The sequence below is a fragment of the Accipiter gentilis genome, chromosome 17, assembly GCF_929443795.1.
Source record: "Accipiter gentilis chromosome 17, bAccGen1.1, whole genome shotgun sequence".
NCBI classification, from domain to species: domain Eukaryota; kingdom Metazoa; phylum Chordata; class Aves; order Accipitriformes; family Accipitridae; genus Astur; species Astur gentilis.
Window position 1 is genome coordinate 19,156,315 of NC_064896.1, and position 22,812 is coordinate 19,179,126.

At 40.0% G+C, this 22,812-nt stretch overlaps 1 protein-coding gene across 2 annotated transcripts in view; it reads right to left on the reverse strand.

Annotated features, from left to right (window-relative positions):
• The window catches only part of GALNT18 (polypeptide N-acetylgalactosaminyltransferase 18), a 257,349-nt gene extending 243,771 nt beyond the window's left edge, over positions 1-13,578 (reverse strand). Inside the window, exons 1-2 of one of the 2 annotated variants that reach the window (XM_049819940.1) lie at positions 13,247-13,578; positions 12,839-13,104 (exon numbers count right to left, since the gene is read on the reverse strand). In XM_049819940.1, the coding sequence (XP_049675897.1) occupies positions 12,839-13,073 (235 nt within the window). In that variant the 5' untranslated portion in view covers positions 13,074-13,104; positions 13,247-13,578. Of the gene's footprint in view, positions 1-12,838 lie in introns of both variants that reach the window. The other variant, XM_049819941.1, reaches the window with a different exon arrangement.
• Positions 13,579-22,812: the final 9,234 nt, after the last annotated feature.

A 22,812-nucleotide genomic window follows, 5' to 3' on the forward strand; every position in this document is an offset into this window, starting at 1 on the left:
TGGTGAAGACCCTTCTCACCTTCAAGACAAGACATATGGATCCTTAGTGTAACCATTAAAAACACTGTCGTGGTTTAACTCCAGCCAGCAACTAAGTACCACGCAGCCGCTCACTCACTTCCCCCATCCAGTGGGATGGGGGAGGAACTCGGGAAAAAAGGTAAAACTTCTGGGTTGAGATAAGAACGATTTAATAGAGCAGAAAAGAAGAAATTATAATGATAATGATAACACTAATAAAATGACAACAGTAGTAATAAAAGGATTGGAATGTACAAATGATGCACAGGACAATTGCTCACCACCCGCCGACCGACACCCCGCTAGTCCCCGAGCAGCGATTCCCTGCCCCCCCACACTTCCCAGTTCCTAAACTAGATGGGACGTCCCATGGTATGGAATACACCGTTGGCCAGTTTGGCTCAGGTGCCTTGGTTGTGTCCTGTGCCAACTTCTTGTGCCCTGGCTGGCCATGAGAAGCTGAAAAATCCTTGACTATAGTCTAAACAATACTGAGCAACAACTGAAAACATCAGTGTTATCAACATTCTTCGCATGCTGAACTCAAAACATAGCACTGTACCAGCTACTAGGAAGACAGTTAACTCTATCCCAGCTGAAACCAGGACAAACACATACATACATTTAGAAAGAGAGAGATTATTATTATATAGAGAATATTTATATATATTAAATATTTGTGTATATATTTCCATGTTTATTTGCATGCAAAATTTTTTCTCAGTACTTAAATGAAAATAGAGTAGTAGAATTAGCACTATGAAAGTGCTTTTAAACTATTTTAATATAAGAAAGACATAAGCTGTGCTGAAAAACTCATGTATGCTGACAGAATTTTATTTATATTAAGTACAACAATAAATCAATAAGATAAAAATGTTTCTATACCAAAAGCATTCCTGTTACAATGCCTGCGTTTAGAGAAATAAAAGCTGCAAGTGGGAATGATCTAGCCAAAGTCTTCTGTCATCATTTTGCTACTGCTTTTTCTGGCCTTGCTGCTTTTAGTGCATAAATTCACTAGTCTTCCTGGCATTATGTATAGCTTTACACATCCCTTTGGAACTTGTGTGGGGTTTTTTTGTTGTTGGTTTGCTTGTTTTATGTCCAATTTGAAATTAATTTTAAACTTATACAGCTTTACAGCCATATGAAAATATTAGCTAAACACAAGCTTAAAATATGTCATTCAATTACATATAAGTCTAATGATGTCACAATCCTTTATGGCTGACATCATGTTGTAAAGTCATAGAGTACTAACTCTACTGCCTCTTGAAAAAACAAAATCAAAACAACAAGACCTGATTACAATATTGGAGACCAACAGCAATACAATTTTGGTGCCAAGACCAGTATCTTGCTCATGATACTCTGACTGTATGCAAGCCAAATATTTCTTACTCATTAAAGATACTATGTATGTTTTAAAAGGTCTATATAAATCAATTAGCTTTACATCTTGCATTTTTGAATACTAGATTTGGGTTTAATTAACAAGCAAGTATTTATAATAATCCAATAGATGTGAAACTGGGTTTGAGAGTCAGAAGAAAATAAAAGGCTTTCAGAACAGAATCAGAAATGGCGCAGCGCTTCTTTCCACTCCATGGGAACTCAATAGCACTTGTTTCACCAATTTCAATAACACTAGTGGAAACTCAATAGTTTCCACTCAGTAACTGTAGTTTCCTATTAACTAAAGAGGGACAAAACATTCAGGTATTCTTATGCAGCCTTTAGCTTTTCCTATACTTCTCCCTGACCCTCCTCATCCTACAAATTGTAATACATGAAGTGAACACGTCTTCTAACCAGAAATACCACAGAAATTACAGCATACCACTCCCCCACCCTTCACTTGAGCTACTTAAAATATTCCTGTTAGCACAAGTAGAAGAGGGAAACGCTGGCATCATGTGATCGTGCAATAAACTGCTGGTAAAATTATAAATACCTCAGAGAAAAACAAACAAATTGAACAAAGTTATTTTTAAAACTATTCTGTGCTCTCTTCTGCAAGCCCTATTTATTCTGTGCACAGAGAAATCCCAAAAGGTGTTTTCTCTAACCATAACTTTATTACAGTGATAATCCTGTAATGGATGGGTACAGACTCACTGAGTCTGCTGTGCTGGAAAAGTTTATCTGACAGTTTTTCTTTTACCTACGGCATGCCAAACCTTCTTGCAAAGCCTTTGGCAAGTCATGACTCGATGCGGAAAGAAAAGCTTCAAAGGAATTTGAATCCACCGTGAAAGCAGGGACAAGTAATTCACTGCATTAGTTGGATGATTCATGAAATAGATCTCTAGCTAGATCCAGATTACATATGGGCAAGTAACACAGTCTAAAAATCTAAAATGAAGACTAGAATGACCACTTATCTATGAAGAAAAAACCAGAAATACTACCTCCTCTTCTTATATTCTTCAGAAAGCTGCTTACTGAAATCCTCTTTTCTCAGAGATCACCTGTGACAGTTCTAATAAAAGGAAAATTCAAACATTCACATTTAAAATAAGGGGGTTTATTTAGGAGGTAGGAAATGGCAAAACCAAAAGTACAATAGGATTTCCACACCTCCACCAACATTACTGACACAAGGTCACCGAGATCATGAATTTTCAAGATGGAAGCAGAGAATTAGGCAATTATGTGGTATTTAAGAAGTGCAATTATAACATGCACGTTGGGAGATACATCTAATCTCACACTTCAGAGCTCACATCATTCTCAAATTCCTATCAGCAAGGCCAAGATCTACAGTGGGAGAACAGATGCAGCTACTACACAACACTGCAACGTTTGCATTCTGCAGGATTCACACATTCTCTCTAGGCTGTTACTAATGGGAGGAAAGATGACCTTCTGTCTGATTCATCTGAGCAACTCCAGCAGCAAATCAAACCTGCCACCAACAGTCTGTATAGATTTGGCCATATCAATTCTCTATATCCCTCTCCTCTGCCCAGCTCCAGCAGATCTCATCCACGGAGACGAAGATCTCCGAGTCAAGGGTTCCGCTACACATTTGTACAGCACTGATCACAAGACAGCTGGGATTTCAGCTAGCTGCCACAGTGTTACTGTCATAGAAATAATAATTTTTTTTTAAAAATCATATGATGTAAGTAGAGGATACAGTAAGAATCCATCATAGACTTGAGAAGACACATTCTGGCATTTTAAAGACAGAGAATTTCAAGGAAGCAACCTGGACCTTCCATCTCCATATTATAAAAAAGAAATTAGAACATTCTCATTCGTTCATTTTCAAAGCCAATTGGAGGAGGTGCTGCAGAAATGTAATGGTTACGGTCATGGTTTTGGCTCCTAAAGATCTCTGCCTTTGCCTCAGGAAACTCAGGATATCATGTTAAAAATAGCACCTTTGTTACAAAACACCAGTTAAGCAGTGAAAATTTATGAAACAAATGGAAACAATGTTGTTTAACGGAGAACTCATCTGCACTGCACAACTGTACTCAGAACAGATTTAATAGTAACAGCAGCATGAAGAGAGAGCATTAAGTTTCAGGTACCTGGCAATTTCAGTGTCTACTCAGTGTATCTGTCCACACTGTCCCACCAAACAGCCTGTCACTGAGGTGCTTCTCAAATCCCTAAAATAAAAGAGCCCAGAAGTTTCTGGAGAGGCTAGAGAGGCAGGCTCTTGGAAGGCCAAGAGCAACACAGAAAGATTCCTCCACAGGTGATGGTAGTGCCATTGGACTCTGATCATAATACGGCTTAGTGGACAAAACAAGGAAGACTAGAAGACATTTTTAAATACCAAAAAATAAGGGAAATTAAAAGGAAAATAATGTAGCAGAGAAATGAAAAAGAATTAATCTCAGAGGACGCATGACAAGACTTGAAGTTACTTTTCACTTTTTCATGAGAGCAATTTAATTTCATTAAAGAAGTAGTTTTGCTAGTTGTGGACCAGTAAATTACTTCACATTATCAGCAGTCACACAGTATCTGCTCTGGACTCAGGGACAATCCCAAGACACCACAGCATGCTGTACTAAGTCCAGTCTCCAACCTCTGGGCCAAGCATAAACAACATAATCTTACAAGTGCAATAAATGAGGACAGCCGTTAACCAGTTAAAGATGATTCATGTCCCATTATGTCCCTTGCCACACTCCATACATTAACAGCTGATGATCAAGTTCCTGGGCTGTTCTAATGGCAACCAAGGATTCCCCATCATCCTTGGGAAGGCAGCGAAGCCATCTCCACAACTGCCACTGCTGTCTCAAGATCCAAGCCCAATATTCGCTTTTTTAAATCACCATAGGTTTTCTTTATGTCTCACGTCTCTAACATTCAGATGGATAATATTAGCTTATCCCATCACACTGCAGCTTATGCATACTTTCATAGTATATAATGTTGATGACAAGACCCTTCTCTTGAACACAAAATTAAATTAAACTGCTTCTGTGGCTTGTCACAGGCAAAGGAGCAGTGTTAGGTAGAGACAGGCAACAACTTCAACCTTTTGGCCCTAAAGACAATGGAGAAACCACATAGCCCATTCCAGGCTCAGTAATAAACAAGTGTTTGTAGTCTCTTTTTATAATATTATGGAAAGCCTCATATTTGCACACATGCACTTATAGGTCCAGTTCCTGTACTACTGGATGCAGAGTACTAGACTCTTTCATAAGCACTCAGCTCATCCAAGAGAAAAAAATAAACTACATCAGCCACAAACGATACTCTGGGATGCAATTCTAGAGTTTCATCCTGCTCCTTAGAGAGAGTAAGTATCATTAGCATGTAGGAGCCGCCTCGCCAAACACAGTCTTCAACTCAGTGTATAATAACACTCTTGCATTTATTTCAGAAATAAAGAGAGTGCACCTTGTGTACAGATAAAGCCATCTTTTTCTGACCCAGTAAACAAGAACAGGTGTATCACAGCATATGGCGGCCACAGCACCATGCTCCTCTAAGCAAAGACTCTTTTGAGTTTTAGGCCCTGAGAAAAGTCACACCTCTTACTGCTCTCTTTGTCTGCACAACAGTTAATTGGCAGATCACAATCAACCCCAGGCCCCGGTATGCCCAAATGGAAGAGTGTTTTTTACACTGGATTGCTAAGGCAGATATTGCCATGAGAGAGTGTGATGCTGGGACCAAGCTGATCTCATACATAATACACAATTCCCAGCAGCTATGTGTAGGTCTTGCTTTATGTTTCTTTTCATATGTATTTATCTAGATTTTGGTCATATAGATAAAATCACTCGTTAGTACTAAAATGGGCATAACAGTTGAGCAGAAAGTCAAAAGATCTAAGTTCTAATCTCTGCACAGCTGCAGGCTGCTTGTGTCAACCTGAGCAACATTTTCCAAAGTGACACCTAGCCAGCACAAATGAAGCAATGAGCTGAGTCCAGAACCTTAAGCAGAATAGCTATCTCCATCTCTGCACAGCCCATAAATCATCTGCTCAAAGATTGTAGTACACAATCCACTCTTTCCACTGAAGCTGTGCCATTATGCAGAGATAACAAATGTCAACAAAAATGAACTTTTTCAGAGAGAAAAAGCAAAATTCTATAGCTGAGCAGTAAGAGAAGTTGTGGAGGGCACAGAAGTCACAGTTCCCAGCCTCTGCTTCCAATTCATTTTTTAACCTTTTGTTGAAGACTTTCATGTGAACTACAGAAATTGCCTAGATTGAAGGAAACAGAAACCAGGTCAATTTCTTTCCCAACTACAAAGCTACCATCCACTCTCACTTTGTGGCCAAATAAAACTTTTCTTGTTTCTGGCTCAAAAGACACAAGCTCAAAAAAAATTGCAACTGGAATGCTTTTCCCATTGCATAAACTCAAAGAATTAATAGAGCGACCTAGCTGACAACCGGGGACCATGGGGGAACCACAACCCATACCTCATTCTGAAAAAACAACTTTAATCATTAAAGGAATCATTCAATCTCCAGTAATAAAATACAGTTACCTTAATAAGGCCAGCCTACCACTCCTCAGTTTTGGCCACTACATCCTAACTATAGCAAAATAAATCCTCGGTGGAAGAACCACCAAGAAAGAACACAATTAGAAGAGAACTAAAGATACTAAAAGCAAAAAAAAAGTTAACTTTAATAATGGTAATAATAAATTACCAAGTTGTAATCAACATAACCAACATCATTAATTCTTCAGTAGATGGTCCTTGAAATACCTGCACCTCCAGCAATGCTTGAAAATTTATAGCAATTTAGGTCTTCTAGCTGAAATCACTATATTAAAGTTTTCTTTAGTGTACCCATTCCTAAGCATGGAGGAACATGAAAGTTAAATTCAAATTAATCTGCACTGACATGCAGCAATCTAGAATGACTTGAGAAGTCACAGCCTAAAGAGAAAAAATAATGGGATTAATCCTGCATGTCTTACATATCCAAGTAGTTCCTTCTCTTGCAATTAGTTACATTGGGATAGCAGGTCTCTGCTTGTGAATATATGGCCCTCTGTAGTGCAGCAAGAGCTGTGTTCCCAGGGCTACTGCCTACTGCTGATTTGTTTCTCAGTAAAATAAATACACTGCAGTGCGTGATAAACATGCCTAATTGCTTTTGAGCTCGACGGAAATAAGCTGGGGGGATTTAACAATTAATTATTCCCAAAAGGAAAGTACCACAAGAGTAAGAGACATGGTGGAATGGCCATGTGAATCCTAGTGAGCCTGACTTTATGGAACCCAGCTAGCTAGTAGGGCTGCAAAGGATAGCTATCACAAACCAGAGGTTTATATACTACATTCTTCCTCATGTTTGAGATATATAAATAAAGGGTAGAAAATAAAGGGTCGGTATCAAACACAGAATTTACTTACCCAAGCCTTTAGATGGCTAAAATTAGGAATCTTGGTTGACCTAGTTCCCAAGCTCAAAATATGCCATTTCTGAAAGCAAATCATTCCACCCTAACACCTGTCCAAGACAGGGAATGAATCACATGCTGGAGATTCCTCCCTCCCACAACTGACCACAGAAAGTGATTACATACCCAACTACAGGAGAGCTAACATTAGCTGAAGTAAATCCACAGAGCAAATCATTCTAAGCAGCGGGTCGAGAGAGAACACATACATCTCCTCTCTTACAAATTTTCCCAAGTAAGTCCACATAGCACCTGACATTCCATTTATGACAACAGATGCAGCAGCTGGCAAAGATGAGGGACCAAAGTCCTAGTACAACACAGATGTCTTAGTAATCATCCATTGATCTTACACTAAGAATTCAAACTGGTCCAGAAATTATGAAGGCTGAAAAATATTAAAATGACATTGCATAAGATGACAAACAGGATGGCATGCATGAGGTGTTTTAAGTGATATCGACTTAACCATAGCATAGCTTTTCAAGAAAAAGGTTCAACTCATCACCTATGACAGCCTAAAGCCAGGCTGCAGAAAACAATAAATTACTGCCTTCTTGCTAGTGTTTTTCCTATTGTCATTGTTACAAACTAAGTATATGATTAAGAGCAGCCTGCCTGCTCACATGATATTCCAACTGCACGTGCAACTTAGGGCAGTTTTTTAGTGACAGAGCCAATGCATGATGCATTATTAAGACGAATGAGGCATTGTGACCTGTCTGAAGCACTCTTGTACTGATTTGATAAATAAGAGTGTTTGGGGTTTTTTGAACCAGTATGTTCCTTGTGAACTCAACAAAACATACCATTTTCAAATAAAATTGAGGAAACACTGATTCCAAATCCTAGGTTGGAACCACAGATACTTCATTTAATACAAAATTCATTAACTTTAGCCATTTAAAGTATACTTTCTGGTAATAAAGCTCAATAGTACTAGATTATACATGTGCCACACCACTTTGTTAGACATAAAAAAGGACTGCATTTTGCATAAAACTATCCATTTGGTCTTTTCCTCGCTTTCTTTCACACACATAAAAACACACACACACACACACAATTAATGTCAAAAAATACACCATTATGTTTGCAAACTCAAAAGGAAGTAGAAACTAGAAGTTTCTCTCAGTGGGTTGCCTGCTAGCATAAAACATATGCCTCCTACTGAAGTTTGGGGGCAGGGGGGGAGAATCTCTTTAGTACTAGCTGGGTAGCATTCACATGTAATTAACACCATTATCGCAACACACTACCATAGAAAAGCATGCAGGTGATCATCATAGTAAAAAGGTAGTGATTTGACCAAAACCATCTTGTAAACCGCAAGGCCGCAAGCCAAGAATTCACGATTCCCAGGCTTAAGCTCAAGTTCCAGCATCATGCTTCCACTCCACAAAATACTTCTTTCTGTGGTCCATATTGCCCAACTACACTGCAACGCTGCCAGTCCTGCCCCAAACTGCCTATCACAAAAGTCACTATACAGACACATGACTCTTATGCAGCACACCCATAGGCTACGTGACATAAATTAACACATAATGAGGAAAGAAGGAAGCAGAGAAGTACCATACAGGCAGAGCAGACACACATGCTCTTATTCCATTTCCAGCACCCAGAAAATTTGTGCAGAGAAATGATTGTCCTTCAACATTTGCAGAAGTGTGAATACACAGCAGTGTAAGACATACAATATGGCAGGTACGTACGTGTGCATTCTAACTTTTCAATTCTTGGCCAATACCAGTACAAATATTTCCCTTTCCATACTGTTTTTTCCAAACATGAAGCATGCATACTTTCATTCTCTCTCAGCTTCTCTGATCTGGAAATCTCTTTGTGGTGGTGCATTTCTTTCCCCCTCTCCAGGCTGATTTACGAACTTGTGAAGGCTCACTAGGCCTTAGCATAAGTGTAATGAGTCAGGCAGTTAAGTGACCCTTGACTGTGCCAGGAACTCTTACACAGCTAACACAGGGAGATATGCTATGCGTCTCAAGGACTCCCACTGCCCGGCAAAGGCAGGGGGATGGGAGTGGACATGGCCAGTTCTCAACCTGACGCCAGTTCTTTCTCCTAACAACCTTGAGACATTACAATCCCCCCCTGACAATCTTGGAGCATTCTGTATCTATGTTTTGAGTTATTCTCAGTCTCGAACTTTTCCAGCGCAGCTGGGATTCTAGAATTTTGTTAATGATGAAAGTCAATTATCTCCCAAACCTATAAACAGTGGTCCTAAGTGAGGCCCTTTGAGCTCTCCTGGACTGCATCTGGCTGCAACCAGCATCTCCAAGTGGGATGCCTCTCACCTCACAAACTTTCCTGTTTGCAAAAATCAGAGGTCCATCGCCAAAAGCCGACACGACCTGGGCTGATTCTCTTCACTCCTTGAGGCTCAACTCTTTGCCTGTTGAGACAAATGCCGAAGCACTCAACATGAATGTTTTCCCTGATCTCGAGGGGAATTTTTAACAAGTATACCTCTTTTCTCTCTCTTTTACTGTTTTGTCCTCTTACATGTAATTCTCTCAGTGTCTTTATGCATACATGTGTACTAACTTGAATAGTCTACAGTAAGTTATAGCAAGTATATTATAAGATATTAAGCAAGTTATAGCAAGTACATTATAAGATATAAGTTATTAAGTACGTTATAGCAAGTATATTGTAAGATATAAGTTAATACTTTCAAATTTATACTTAAATTACTGTTGTGATTTTTATTCAGCTGTGAATGAATTTCAGGCTGCTATTATAATCCCTTTAGATAGAAACCGTTGCCCAAGCCTGGGACTAGGAGTCGATCCAGCCGCACCTAGACTCCAACATGAGTTTAGAAAGCAAGGGGGTCTTCTCTGAACCGCGTAACTCAACGGGAGGGTCTCCCTTACCCTTTCCCACATTTCCTTTTACCCCATTATGTTTTCAGTCCCTATACACATAAGTTTGGTTTGATTCTGACTTAATTTTCCTGTGTGCATTTCATCCATGTACTAAGTAACAGAGTGAACCTTGCCAATGAATTCTGTGAAGTCACACTTCCATACAAATCTCTATTAAATAGTTTTTCTATTGCTAATACAATTGGGATGGGATTCTTTAAGAGATCCGAACCTCTCTCTCATTTGTAAATCCCCCCCCCGCCCCCGCATCACTCTTTTCAGTCTGATAGCTTTTTTGCCATGAAAATGTCTTTTTAAAAATACTTACTTTAAAAAGTGTTTTATATGAAGGCACCTCATATTCCTTCTCATTTCCAGGACACTTGATAAAATATTACAAGACCGCAATTTATACGCCAAAGGAATTCCCAGATGGCATCTAATTAAACAATTCAATCAGAAAACAAATTAAAATGAAATACGAGCGTAACCCCATGTGTAAAATGTGGCAGTTAAAGCTCTCTGGTATTTGCAGGATATCCTATGGAATGCAATTCTATTACCCGTGCTAATTTCATGCCTGTTCAGCACTGCAGAACATCTGAGCTATTGACACCTCTCCCCAACATAAAAAAGAAGTAGTCCAAGGAAAAGTTTAATAGGAAACTACAGATAACCCTTATAATCTTGTCCAGAGCCATTACAGCAGCTGGTTTACCCAATTTATGGCAATGAATCTCAAACTTACAATTTCTGAAAGCTGGCCTTCAAGCTCATCCCAAACCCAGTCAAGCTTGGGATATTCCTTCCAATGACTTCAGCAAGTTTTGCACCATGACCCAGAATTCCCAGCATCTCACAGTGTTAAGCAAAATCTGATTGAAGTAACACCTTATTGTGCAACCTCTGCCACAGGAATCCCTTGTGAACCCCAGTTATTATGATCTGGCAAGTAAAAGTACAGAAAATCCACTTAATGATCTGTGATATTTATTTTATTTATTTATCTATCTTAAAGAGTAAGTGGCTTCAATAAGGTATGAGAACTTTGTAAATTTTATTTTTTTCCCCTAAATATATTACAGTACTTATTACCAAACTGTTCACGTAATTATTTTCAGAAGGCTCTCTTCAGCTTTCATACAAATGTTATTTAAGGAAAATATCTTCTGGTTTGGTTTATGCATAGTGACAAAAAGTCACAAAAAAAGTTTATGCTCCAATCCATGCTATACTCTTCCCTGATTTAAGTATACCTTTCTCTACTACTCTGAGAAAAACCACTGACTGAAGGAACATGCCGATATGGACATTGTTATTCTCCTTGAACAGAAATAGGAGTATTTAAGCTTCACACCAACAAACCTGAAGGAGTTATGCTCCAGCAACATATGGAAAGTGAATTAATTTCATGTATCTAACTCTTAACAGTGCCTTTTGAAAAATCCCTGCCTTCATACATGCTTCCACAGTGCACTCCACTGGCACACAGACAAGAATATATCTCCTTTTCAAAATCAATTTCAGGAATCAAGAAAAACTTAAGGACTGCATGAGAGAACTTAAAACTTGCAAGAGCTGCTATAACTCATCCTCCAGAAAAAAAAAGTAGTATTTTACTAATTTACCCAAGATGACAAGACTATCTGAGAAATGAAAGCATATACAAACTGAATAGTGATGTGTCATATTTTTAAAAATATTAATACAAGTCACACCAAAGTAGCTGGGCTTTAATAGTGCTGCAAATTTATGAGTATTGACAAGCAGGGGAAGCCCAATTCATACGGGATTAGCCATCCTGCCTGCTCCACCTTTCTTTGTATTCCCAGAAGACCAGCTGGCCAAAGCTGCCTGGAAGAGAGCGAGATTTTTTTATTTTTTTTTTGCACTGGCGATAGCTATCCTTTACCAGATGGTTTGCTCTCCCTTTTCAAGTTTAGGAGAGACTAGAATTGGGATCTGAACATTCAGCGGAGGTTATGTAGAAGCCGGGAAACACGGTCCCTCTAGATTTTTTTAAGAGCTCTCACCTACCCCCACCTTCAACCTCCTTACTATCCAAGCCACTTAGCAGACTGAGGGAATGACTGTATGCTGCCATGCAGATGATAAAAATGCAAAGGAAGACACTACCGATCACCCAGCAAAGCAAACTCGTATAAAATCCCAAACTCCCAGGAAATAATCATATTCTCTCCCCCCCTGCTCGCCCACTTCAACCCTTCTCCCAGAGCTCCCATTAAAAGGAGATCAAATTAAAAAGGCATTACGCATATGAGAGAGTGCCCCAGTTATGATCCCAAGTGGCTCCCAGCACTAGAGCAGCACTAAGAGAAAAACCTTGAGCACACCCGGACACGCACAGACTCTCAGCACGGATTAACAGTCAGGTTTACAGGGGGAGGAGAACAAAAACTCCCCTCGCAGCCACCCGTTTAGGAAAAGAAAAACAGCAAATGCAAAGCAACGACGATAACGGCGAGAGGGGGACGAGGCTCCCCTGCCCTTCGCGGCGAGCCCTGCCCGCGGACCCCTGACTTCAGCAAGACACAGGCGGGCACGGAGCCGAGGTCAGGTTTATTACAGCACCAGGCCGAGCCCAGCCCGGCGGGGCTGCCGCCGCCGCCCAGCGCCCGGGAGCTCGCCCCGGCCCCCGGCCCCCGCCCCCGCTCCGCCGCCCCGGCGCCCACGGCCCGCTCTCCGCGGGGGGGGGGGGGGCGGCTTCCCGCAGGCGGCGGCCGCCCCGGGAGGAGGGAGGGGAGCGGGGCAGGTCCCCCCCACGCCGCCCGCCTCCGCCGCTCATCTCGCCAGGCGCCGGGAGGGGAGCGCCGGGGACTCCCACACGCAGCGCAGCCCCCGGCTCTTCCGGGCGGAGGCACGGCTCTCCCCGATCGCGACAGAAATGTCACACGCACACACAGCATACGCGGCGGGAGGGGATGGAGACTGCACACGGCAAGCGGCGGGGTGGGGTGGGGTGGGGTGGGAAAGCAAGCGGGGGGAAGGTGGTACCTTGGATGTGCTGCTTGATGACATTTTCCAAATGGTCCAGCCTTTCTATAATCCTTAAAGTGTCCCCTTTGTCTTCCTCTAACTTTTTTTCCGAGATCGGCTCCTGCACTTTCACATAAACACTGGCAATGTAGTTGGTGACCCAGCCCACGTACAGCAGGCAGACGATGTTAGTCATTCCACTCAAAATCACGCAAGTGGACACTAAAGTTTTGGTTTTCCTGGTGCACACCATCCTGAGATCCCTCCATATAGCTCCAAAAATCCTGTGATCCAGAAAACAGAAATAAACTGCGGTGAAAACAAATCCTTTCCCCCCTCTCCCCCGAAACGGAGACCACTCCGAAGTCAGTAAATTTCCATGCAAAAAGTTCTCTAATCCACAGAATAAAAATATTTGTCGCCTACCTAGAAGGAGAGGTGGGGGCGGGGAGGGCTGATAATTAAAATCCTGGATTTTAGTACATTAAAATAGCTGAAACTTTGCGATAGCAGTGCCGACAGCAGACCAGCGAGGCGTGCCAGCCGCCTGGCCGCCCGCCGCTTTTAGGCACCGGCTCCTGCCACGGGCATCAAGGACGCGAGCAGCCAAGTGCCCAAGTGTTGCAAACTTTGTTCCCTCCGACGCCGCTTCCCATTGCGACCGGCCACAGCTCCAGAATCAGACCTCGGGAGCAGCTTGCCGGAGAGCGGGGCTTGCTCGGCCGCGGATTGACAGCCCCCTCCTCCAATAAAGAGCCTGCTCCGGCACGGAGGTTGCTGCCATCACCGTATGGCCGACGGGGACCCGCGCGGGGCGGGGTTACCGCGGGGCCCACCTGCTCCTCACACACACACACACACACGCACGCACACGCACGGGCGTTGGGGGCCCCTCCGCCTGCTGCCAGCCGGGGCGGGAGGGCGGGGACGGCGGCCTCCCTGCTATTTCTGTAGCTGGCTGCAAAGGATTTCCAGTCTGGATAGGAAGAAGCAGCAGCAGCCAGTTCCCGTTTGCTGCTAAGGTGAACGCTCTGCTGCTTGGCTGGAGACGCGGCCGGTGTCATTAAGATACATGCTCACACAGAAAGCCATCCATTTGCCTGGCGGGGGTGAAACCGGAGACGTGCCTTTGGCTCACCGGAGCTATCGGTTCCGCAGGCCCGGATACCCAGCGACCACCCACTACTGCGAGACGTCTGTCTTTATAGCCTGTTCGTGTGCTCCCTGCCCGGGGCGGCTGTGCCAACAATAGCTAATTGTTGCTTGCATCCACACCAGCAAGCCCCAGTATCCATCCAGTTCCACAGGAATACACCGTGTCGGAGTGTACGCCATCCAGAATTAGCTTCAGTATCGGGGACAGTGTCGGTCGGTAACTCACAATTTAGTTCAGCACATCCATGCTGCTCCCCTCTCTTCACCTCACATTTTACATACGCTTTTGGAAACACACTGAAAAGGCAAATTCCTCTCAATATGAAATCACGCTGATTTGAGAGAAGGCACACAACAGATGAATCTCTTCCATTCCTGTTAGATACAGAACTTGGTACTAAATAAGACTGTTTTCTTTTGATAGTCTCGAGACAGAAACATAACATTAGCATGACCACTATTGGGAACAATGAGGCACCTGTTAATTAACACACTAACATTATTTTAAGTACTTGCTATCCAGTGAAAGCAAGTAACATGCTGTGGATCATACTGTAGTACGTAATCACCCTCCACAACTGATCGTTACACTAGGGTTATCCTGTCTGTGTGCAGAAAGCACAGCAGACATGAGGACCTGCTACTCTGAAGCATACATGTGTGAGCATTCAAACTCTGCAGTATCTTGAATACACATTTCAACATCTTAACAGAAGTCAAAGTAGATGATTTGTCTTAGGGTTTGGGGTTGTTATTTTTAAATTAATTATAAGCAAGACCCAGTATTCAAGAGAGAAGGCAGGCAACTGTCCTGCCAAAAGGCAGAATGACTTCTTCCTTTCCGTCAGTTGGTACTCCATAGAAACAGTAAAAACTACGGATACTCAAACAAATACAAAACCAGCACCAACAGAAGCTGTAGTAAACTCTGCCAATGAAGCTCAAAAAACAAACTGCCTCCTCAGCCTTCTAAGCCTCTCTGAAAACTAACTGAAATTTTGACCCATTTGCAAATACCTCCCCAGTGATAACGCTAAAAGAGGCTAGGCCAACAGAACCCATTTGGAAATCAGAAAATATAACACAAGAATTTGAATGGGAAAAAGAGTATACATTTACACTTTAAGAAAAAAATATTTTTAGCAATACAGGAAAGTTTGCTAGACAAATCAGTCAATGAACAATTTCAAGCTTTATAAAAGACAAAATATTGACAGAATATACTAATACAGCTCCATCACATAAGTCAATTATCCTGCTTGGTCTGCAATGAACGTTTGTCTACAGCATCATTTATTTCCTTATTTCCTATCTTTGTACTTCAGTGTTACAGCTACACATCTGGTAGCAACCAACAGCAGTAACTGCATACTGCTGAAGTCTTTAATAATAGAGTTTTCTAGACTTGCTTTAATCTTTGTAAACTCTGCCTGCAGTCACAAAATACAAATTCTTCAGCCCTAGCAATTTAGGCAGAATCCAGGACTCAGCCCTGGACTTCTCAATTTAAAGCAAAACTTATCTGAAACCAATCCAGATAAGGGACAAGTAACAACCATTAGTAAATCATATTTTCCATGGAAGTTTATAAAATATTAACTACCAACCAACTGCTTTTATAAACAAATATGAACAGTACTTGTTACTAACGACTGTCAGCACATGAATAAGTGACATAAAGATTTGAAAAAAGATGGCTAAAATGTCTCACAGGCCTAATGGGTTGCTTATAACAGCGCATAATTGATTAACCTTTTATTACAGTAACTATTCATAGTTCATTAGCCCTTTGCTCCCAACAGTGTTCTGATCATGTTTAAAACATAATTTCATTTATAACTACATCCAACTACTAACAAAGCTGCACTCCTCAACAGCAGAGAACACTAATTCCCTGTCTCCTCATTTGAGCCTTGATTTTACTGAAGCTAGTGTAAAAACTCTGACTTCATAGCAGAACCTCCAGATGCTTTAATACATGAAAAATACACTTGCTTTCATGTCTCTGGCAGTAATATTCTGGACTGGTCTCTTTAGAAGTCTTCTTTTACAAGTTTATACAAAGTTGGAAGTATCCAAGCATATGCCGTTTAGAAATTGGTTGGTTTTGTCATTTTGATTTATTGTATAGTATTACAATGCAGATGAGAACCCTTTGCGCAAGGTATTATACAAATACATAAGCAGTCCACTTTTAAAATTTAATTGGAACAAAAACAGGAAAAGGAACAATAGGATAATAGAAATGCTGCCAGCCTCACATTGTAGTCGGGGAGAAAATTAGGTGATAAAAACTCTAAATGGTTCTTTTTTTGAACATTTAAATTATAGGGGAGCACAGGGTCTATGAAATTTGTTCTCTTAAATCACAGTGATGTTTCCGAAAGCTCTACTTCAGGTGTTTAAGCTTGAGGCAGTATAATCTACTGTGCAGGTCATTAAACTAGGTGTCTGATTTTATCCTTGCCCTCATACTGATCTGCTGTGTCATGCTATGCAAATTATTTCACTTCTGTTTCACTCTAGATAATGGAAAAAATAATTTCTTAAAATTTGTATGTATCACAGGCCTCAATATGGATTGCCCCCAACTCCACTACTGTAGTAAGACACCATTTAAACAAGTGCTGAGGAAATATTAACCTCATAACCTAGTAAATACAGCCACCACTTATCTTGCATTAAAGTGTTCTGTAAGAAAAGTAATTCAATTAGTATTTCTTACATATCATTACAGTTCAGGGAAAGGAAATGATGGAAAGAAAGACATGTTTAAGAATTACATTTTTATTGGTGCATTTTGATGCGGGCTAAAACATTTTTAGTAGTGAAAGGGTCCTTGAAGAAAGCAGTAGCAGAACACCAGAACCAACAGTATTTACATCCTATTTTACAAGAACAGGTTTCTTACACCTTGTTAGAAATCAATGGAAAAGCTTAACTTTTTAACATTTTGATTGCATTCTATTCAGATTCTTAGCTGAAAACCGATTAGTTTGTGGAGATATAATCTTCATTATTATCTAGTCTGAGTAGATTTTCTTCTATTATTCCTTCCCTCTCACTCATAACAATCACATCTTTTGTTCGGAAAGATGATAAAAAATTCCAAAGGCACTCAAGAAGTAACACAGCGTTTTACATTGTGGAGAAAGATGACCAATACATGTAGAAAAGTCTGAATTACCCTGAGCAGGTAATTTTTTTGAAGCTCTGATGTACAGGTCTGCACACACGTGAATCAAGAACTATCTGGCTCTTGAGCAGAGACTACCCCTTCTGCAGATGAGTTCTTCCCAACAGTTCAAGTTATGAAGCTGTTTTTTAGCTCCCCAAAAGAGGTAGCTTTCTGTATTTTTAAGTTAAAGGTCATGAATTCAGTCCCCAGAGAAGTGATCTGACGATCTTTGGTATCTATTGTCCCTAGTCATCTCTCTCACTAAATTTAAACCAATCTTAAAACTTTTATTAAATCATAAAAAGACATATGTGGGTATTTCAGAGATGCCTTTCCATATTCTGGAGCTCGGTTTTGAAGCAAGGGATTTGTTATATGGATGTTGTAGATAATGAACTGAATGCAAAAAAGAAAAAGGGAAGGAAAATAGGAGGAAAAAAAGCTGAATGGATGAAAAGTGGAGTGGAAGAAGACAAAAGACAAATAAAATTACTTTTTCCTTGTTATGCTGGGATACCTTATTACGATCTGTATTCCTCTGGCATTTTCTCTCTTCCCCACTACTCTTACTCTATTCTCTTGCTTTCTTTGGGTCCATATCTGCTGTCTTCATTTTCTGTTATTCCCTGTCATCTTTCCCATCCCTTATTTAAAAATAACCACCTTTAAGTTTACACTAGTTCTGTTTCATGTCACCCTTTGTAAGTTTTTTATGAATCATCAGTTCATTTAGGTTACACAGGACTCCTCATTTTTCACTGCTTGGCAAAGACTGCTCAGCAAAGTATCAACTCCAGTGAAATTCAGCCCAATATCACCATACTGCAGTCTCCTAAAGAGGAAAGGTAATGTGGTGCCCAACTCACAGACATTCAAAGGCATTTGGATAACTAACATCCATGAAGCATCATTTCAAAATCATTCACCTAGAACCGAGAGGAAGAAATTAAATGATACAGAAGATACAGAAACAAGAGAGTGTGTATTATTTCAAGTTAAAAACTGAACTGGATATTGTCTTCTGGATTCTGCTCTCACTGCACATAAAGCAATGAGAAAACACCTCATGCAAAGGGAGCAGGAAAAAGCAAAACTAGCAGGAAGATTAAAACATCTAATGGAAACATGTACAAAAGCAACCTGCAAGAGATAGGGCACATGGGTGCATCTTTTCTTCTCCTTCATCACCAGATTCACATCTTAGAAGATATTTGCCATCCCCTTTATACAGTTGCTATAAAATTTATGTCTCTATTTTTTGTTTCCAGAGGGCACTTTCCATTCTCAGTGTTGCCAGGCTTATCTTGTCCATTTGTCCTTCCAAAATGTTTTTCTACCCAAACCATCAAAAAATCACTTTATACTTTAATTGATCTCTGCTATGCTGTTTTATTAGTTACTTTTATGCACAGGTGTGATTTATTTTTTTCTGGCAGCATTACACTACGCTATTTGTTTGCCACAAAACTCTCAGTTAATCCATCTCAAGTGAAACATGTGTGACCAGCAATTCACCAGTATGAGTAAAAGATGCAACATATGGTCCTTTGCAAGTGGCATGTCTACAGTTACTCAGAGAAGCATTATGTTCTGTTCTTTTCAAAGCTGTCATGTGTCTACCCTCCACCCCCCCCCAATGACAACCCTGTCCCTAAGCAACTTCAAGTACCTTCATTTTTGGGTGTTAAACCTTGGATACATTTGAAACAGATTCCCAGAAATTAAAGCCCACTCAATCTCTGAATCTTTTTATTTTCAAAAGTAAAAAATTAGTAAACAAAAAATCATTCATGGTATCTAAGAATCTTGGCTTTCTCAACCCAGTTCTTAGTGCTGTTTTTTCTATCTTTAACTATAATAATACAAATCATGGTACTATGTCAACCATAGCTGAAAATCCTATTTCCAAATATTGTCTAGCTCTGAACATTGAGGGACAAGAATAGTCCTTTCGCCAGGCTTTGCCTGGCAAAGCTTCAACACATTTAATGACTTAAAGACTTTCTGTGTCAGAGGTTGCAACCAAGCAATTGCTTACACTAGCTATATAAGCAATTTCAAATTCACAAATTAATCCTTTTTCGAACCTGTACTTCCTCATATTCCAAAGAAACATGAACAATCACTTCACAGTCATTTTTCCATCTCTGATTGTATAGGCCGATCATACTCCTTCCTAGATGGCTCTTGGCCAACCTGAGTCTCATATATGTAGCCCCTTCTCACATGACAGGAACTCCATACTTCAATTACTTTTTGTCTTTTTCTACTTTCACCTTTTTTTTTTTTTTTTTTCTTTTTGAGATGGGATGACAGGGCAGCCCAGATTGATGCATCATTTTGATATGCTACTTTGTTCTCAGCTCCTTCCTTTATAATTCCTAACGCTGTTAGCTTTCTCAACTGTCACCAAGCCTCAGATTAACCTCAGCAAACTAGTCACAAAGATCTCAACCTCAGTTATAAAAATATAAAACTCAAAAATAAACTAGATGTAGTTTTGTAAGTCTGTCTAGGTGTAGGCTACCTCACATTTTGCTATTTCATCAACTCGTCATTCAGGGTCATGGCTTCTCTAAACTTTTGCAGTTAGCTTTAGAAATTACCATAGTGAATATGGTATCCTCACTATTTACATGCTTGTCTGATCATATCTACAAATGCTGAACAACGCAGATCCCAACCTCCCCTACTCATGACTGTCTTTTTTTGGAAAATAATGATTTCTTCCTATTCTTTGTTCTTTCTGTCTTAATCAGTTTTTAATGCATGAATGGAGCTTCTCCTTATGCATAATGAGTATCAAGAGCCTTTGGAGAGCAAACTCCTAGGAAGGCTTTGCAGCCCAAGTACCAATTAAATCCAGCATTAACTGTATCACCATTATCCATGTCTCCAAAAATTTGGTAAATAGGTAGAAAGTGACTTCTTTCAATTGCTCATAGGAGAACTATTTATCTAGATAGTACTTGGAAGAAATAATCACCCTCTGTCTTATAGGATAAGAGGAAAAGGAGTATTGCAGATTTTTATGCTTCTTATAAGGAATTTTTTTCTTTCTGGAGGCTTGGAGCTTCATTTTGTTTCAGAATAATGGACACTGAGGCATTCAAGAGCGTTACGTCAGAGAAAAAACAGGTAAAAACCAGTACTGAGTTAAGCGATGGAACCTCAGAAGTGACTGTAAACTCATAACAGATCAGAGAGAATGGAACGTTAAAGTAATTGTTCTTTTTAATCCGAAATGATGGTTAGAAAAAATGGATGACTTCTGTAGACTCAGTTTATTGTTCAACCAAAAATTATAAAGAATCTGGATGATTCTGCTTTACTGGGTTAATGCTAGGTAGGACAGACACCCTTGAAGGACAATGTTGGTGAAATCAGTCGGTTTACTTCTCCCAGTCTTTTTAAAGATGAGTTTTGGCCAGCTGTCCTTCAGCCAGTGGTTAGAGTAAATGCACAAGACCCTCTGTTGATGTTCTTTTACCAAATTCACATCCCAGCATGTAGTTCAGCTGAAACATGGATTCTACAATTTCAGACTGTTGAAACAATTTTCTGGATAACACTTTCTTTCATCAGATACTGCAGCCACAGCTTAAGGAAACCAACAATTTACATTAAAAGACCTAGACTATGTTAGCAATTCATTCTGGTTTTTAGGTAGGTGAAAAAGTCTTCAGTTTTGGGTTTGGTTTGGTTTTGTTTTTTAAAGGATCTGTTGATGTCCAGGAGTAAACTTTTCTCTGGTCCATTCACTGCATAGAAAAACACAATAACAACAAGCCTGAAACAAACAAAAAAGCCCTTGTGCCACTTTTAAACAAAACTGACTCCAGAACAAGAAAGCTTTCAGTCCAGCTTGGTATTAGAACAACTCTGACAGCACGAGAGAGAAAAGATGGAAGTTTTTATTTGGTTGGGCCTGGAATATCACACTGGTCTGTGCTGCAAGAATGTCTAACAAAAGTAAGCAACATATTAATACTTCCAAAGGACTTTTCTTTTTATTTAAAAAAAGAGACACTTTAAAAAGTTATCTAAGTAATCCAAAAGGAAGCCTGCAGAGGAAGCAATGGATTAGAGCCAAGAGTTATTTCAACAGCCGATACAGTACCAGCCAGCACAGCTCACCCAGTATGATTCAGAAATTTATACGTAAGTCTTTAGTCCTTCATGTAGCACTCCTGATTTTAGAACTTCTGAGAAGAATATTTCAAAGAATAAACTTCAGAGAACTTACAACCTCCCCCCCCTCCCCCCCTTTTTTTTTTAAATAAAGGAAAGGTTGGTACTCATAAAAAAAAAACCAAAACCCAAAACACTTTAAGAATCTCACATGCAGTTCCAACCAGATTCTTTCCTTATTAAATAACAATATTCCAGATGGTATACATTTGAGTCATATGCACATACTCTTTTGATGTGCAACAATCACATTCCCTGCATTTTGTTCAGTGGAATACATATGCTCTATGGTCTTTGGCATAACAAATCAAGCTTACCCCCTTCCATCTTGGAACTGTTCAAGAGTGCGGAAGTATTGAGTTACAACATAGCAGTAAAATTAATTTTTAATGCAGTCCCTTATCTCAACCCGTCATCCTGGGGTAGTCTTTTATCGGTTGAATATTCCAAAAGAGGATCAGCAAAGGATTTATGGTTAGATTATAAGTGCAACAGGCTTCCATATAACTATTGGCTTCAGTATGCTTGCACCAGTTAGAGATAAAAGTTCTTAGTTTACATTTTCAGAATCCATGGCTCTAAAAAGCACTTTAAAAATACCATTAATTAAAACTTGCATTCCTCTGGGAACAGACAGCAAATATTTCTTCTGTGACACCTTCGTGGAGCCACAAATCAAAAGATCCCAGTGTTTGACAGACAGCCATTAAGAAGTTCAACACAGGTTATGAACATCCTTCAACACATTGAAGTGAAGCATGAAGATCAAGCATAAAGCATGAATAGTTCATGAATGTGAACTATTTAGATTCAACAGATCTGAATTGTTACTTGAATCAGACCTAGATCACTAAAATCTTAGCATTTACTTCTAAAAATTAAGTGTCATAGTCTTCCTGAAAAATCAGCTCTTCCCTTCTTCATCAGACCTGGCACAATTAGCAGCAGAGAGCCCTAATACACCAAAGAAACAATAGCCTTTGAACACTGGATGAAGACAAAGTAACTACCTACTGAAAAGCTTCCTAAAGTCTGACTGCAATTTGGAGATCTTACATAAAAACAATGACCGCAACCCCAACAGACATTGGTTTCAAAAATTAAAAACATAGCATAAGTGAGAGTTATTTGTATAAATGAAGAAAGGCCTGAGGGATCTAGGCTTGACCAAATCTCTGAATGGTCCATATAATTCAACAAATTCTCAGTTACTGAGATAATCAGAAACAATTGGGCACTAGCAAATAGATTTAACAAATCAAAGCAAGCTCAAAGCATAAAGTAGCATTAACTTTTATAGAGTTACCATATCTCTTTGAGCCTAAAGTATTCTAAGTTGGTCAAAAAGAAAAAAGCCAAGGAAGATACTTTGGTACTTGTAACATGAGGAAATGAAGCACCAGTTTCACTGAGATTTTGCTTAGATTAAAAGGACTGGGCCACTGAAGGTATAAGCGTGAAAAGTTGG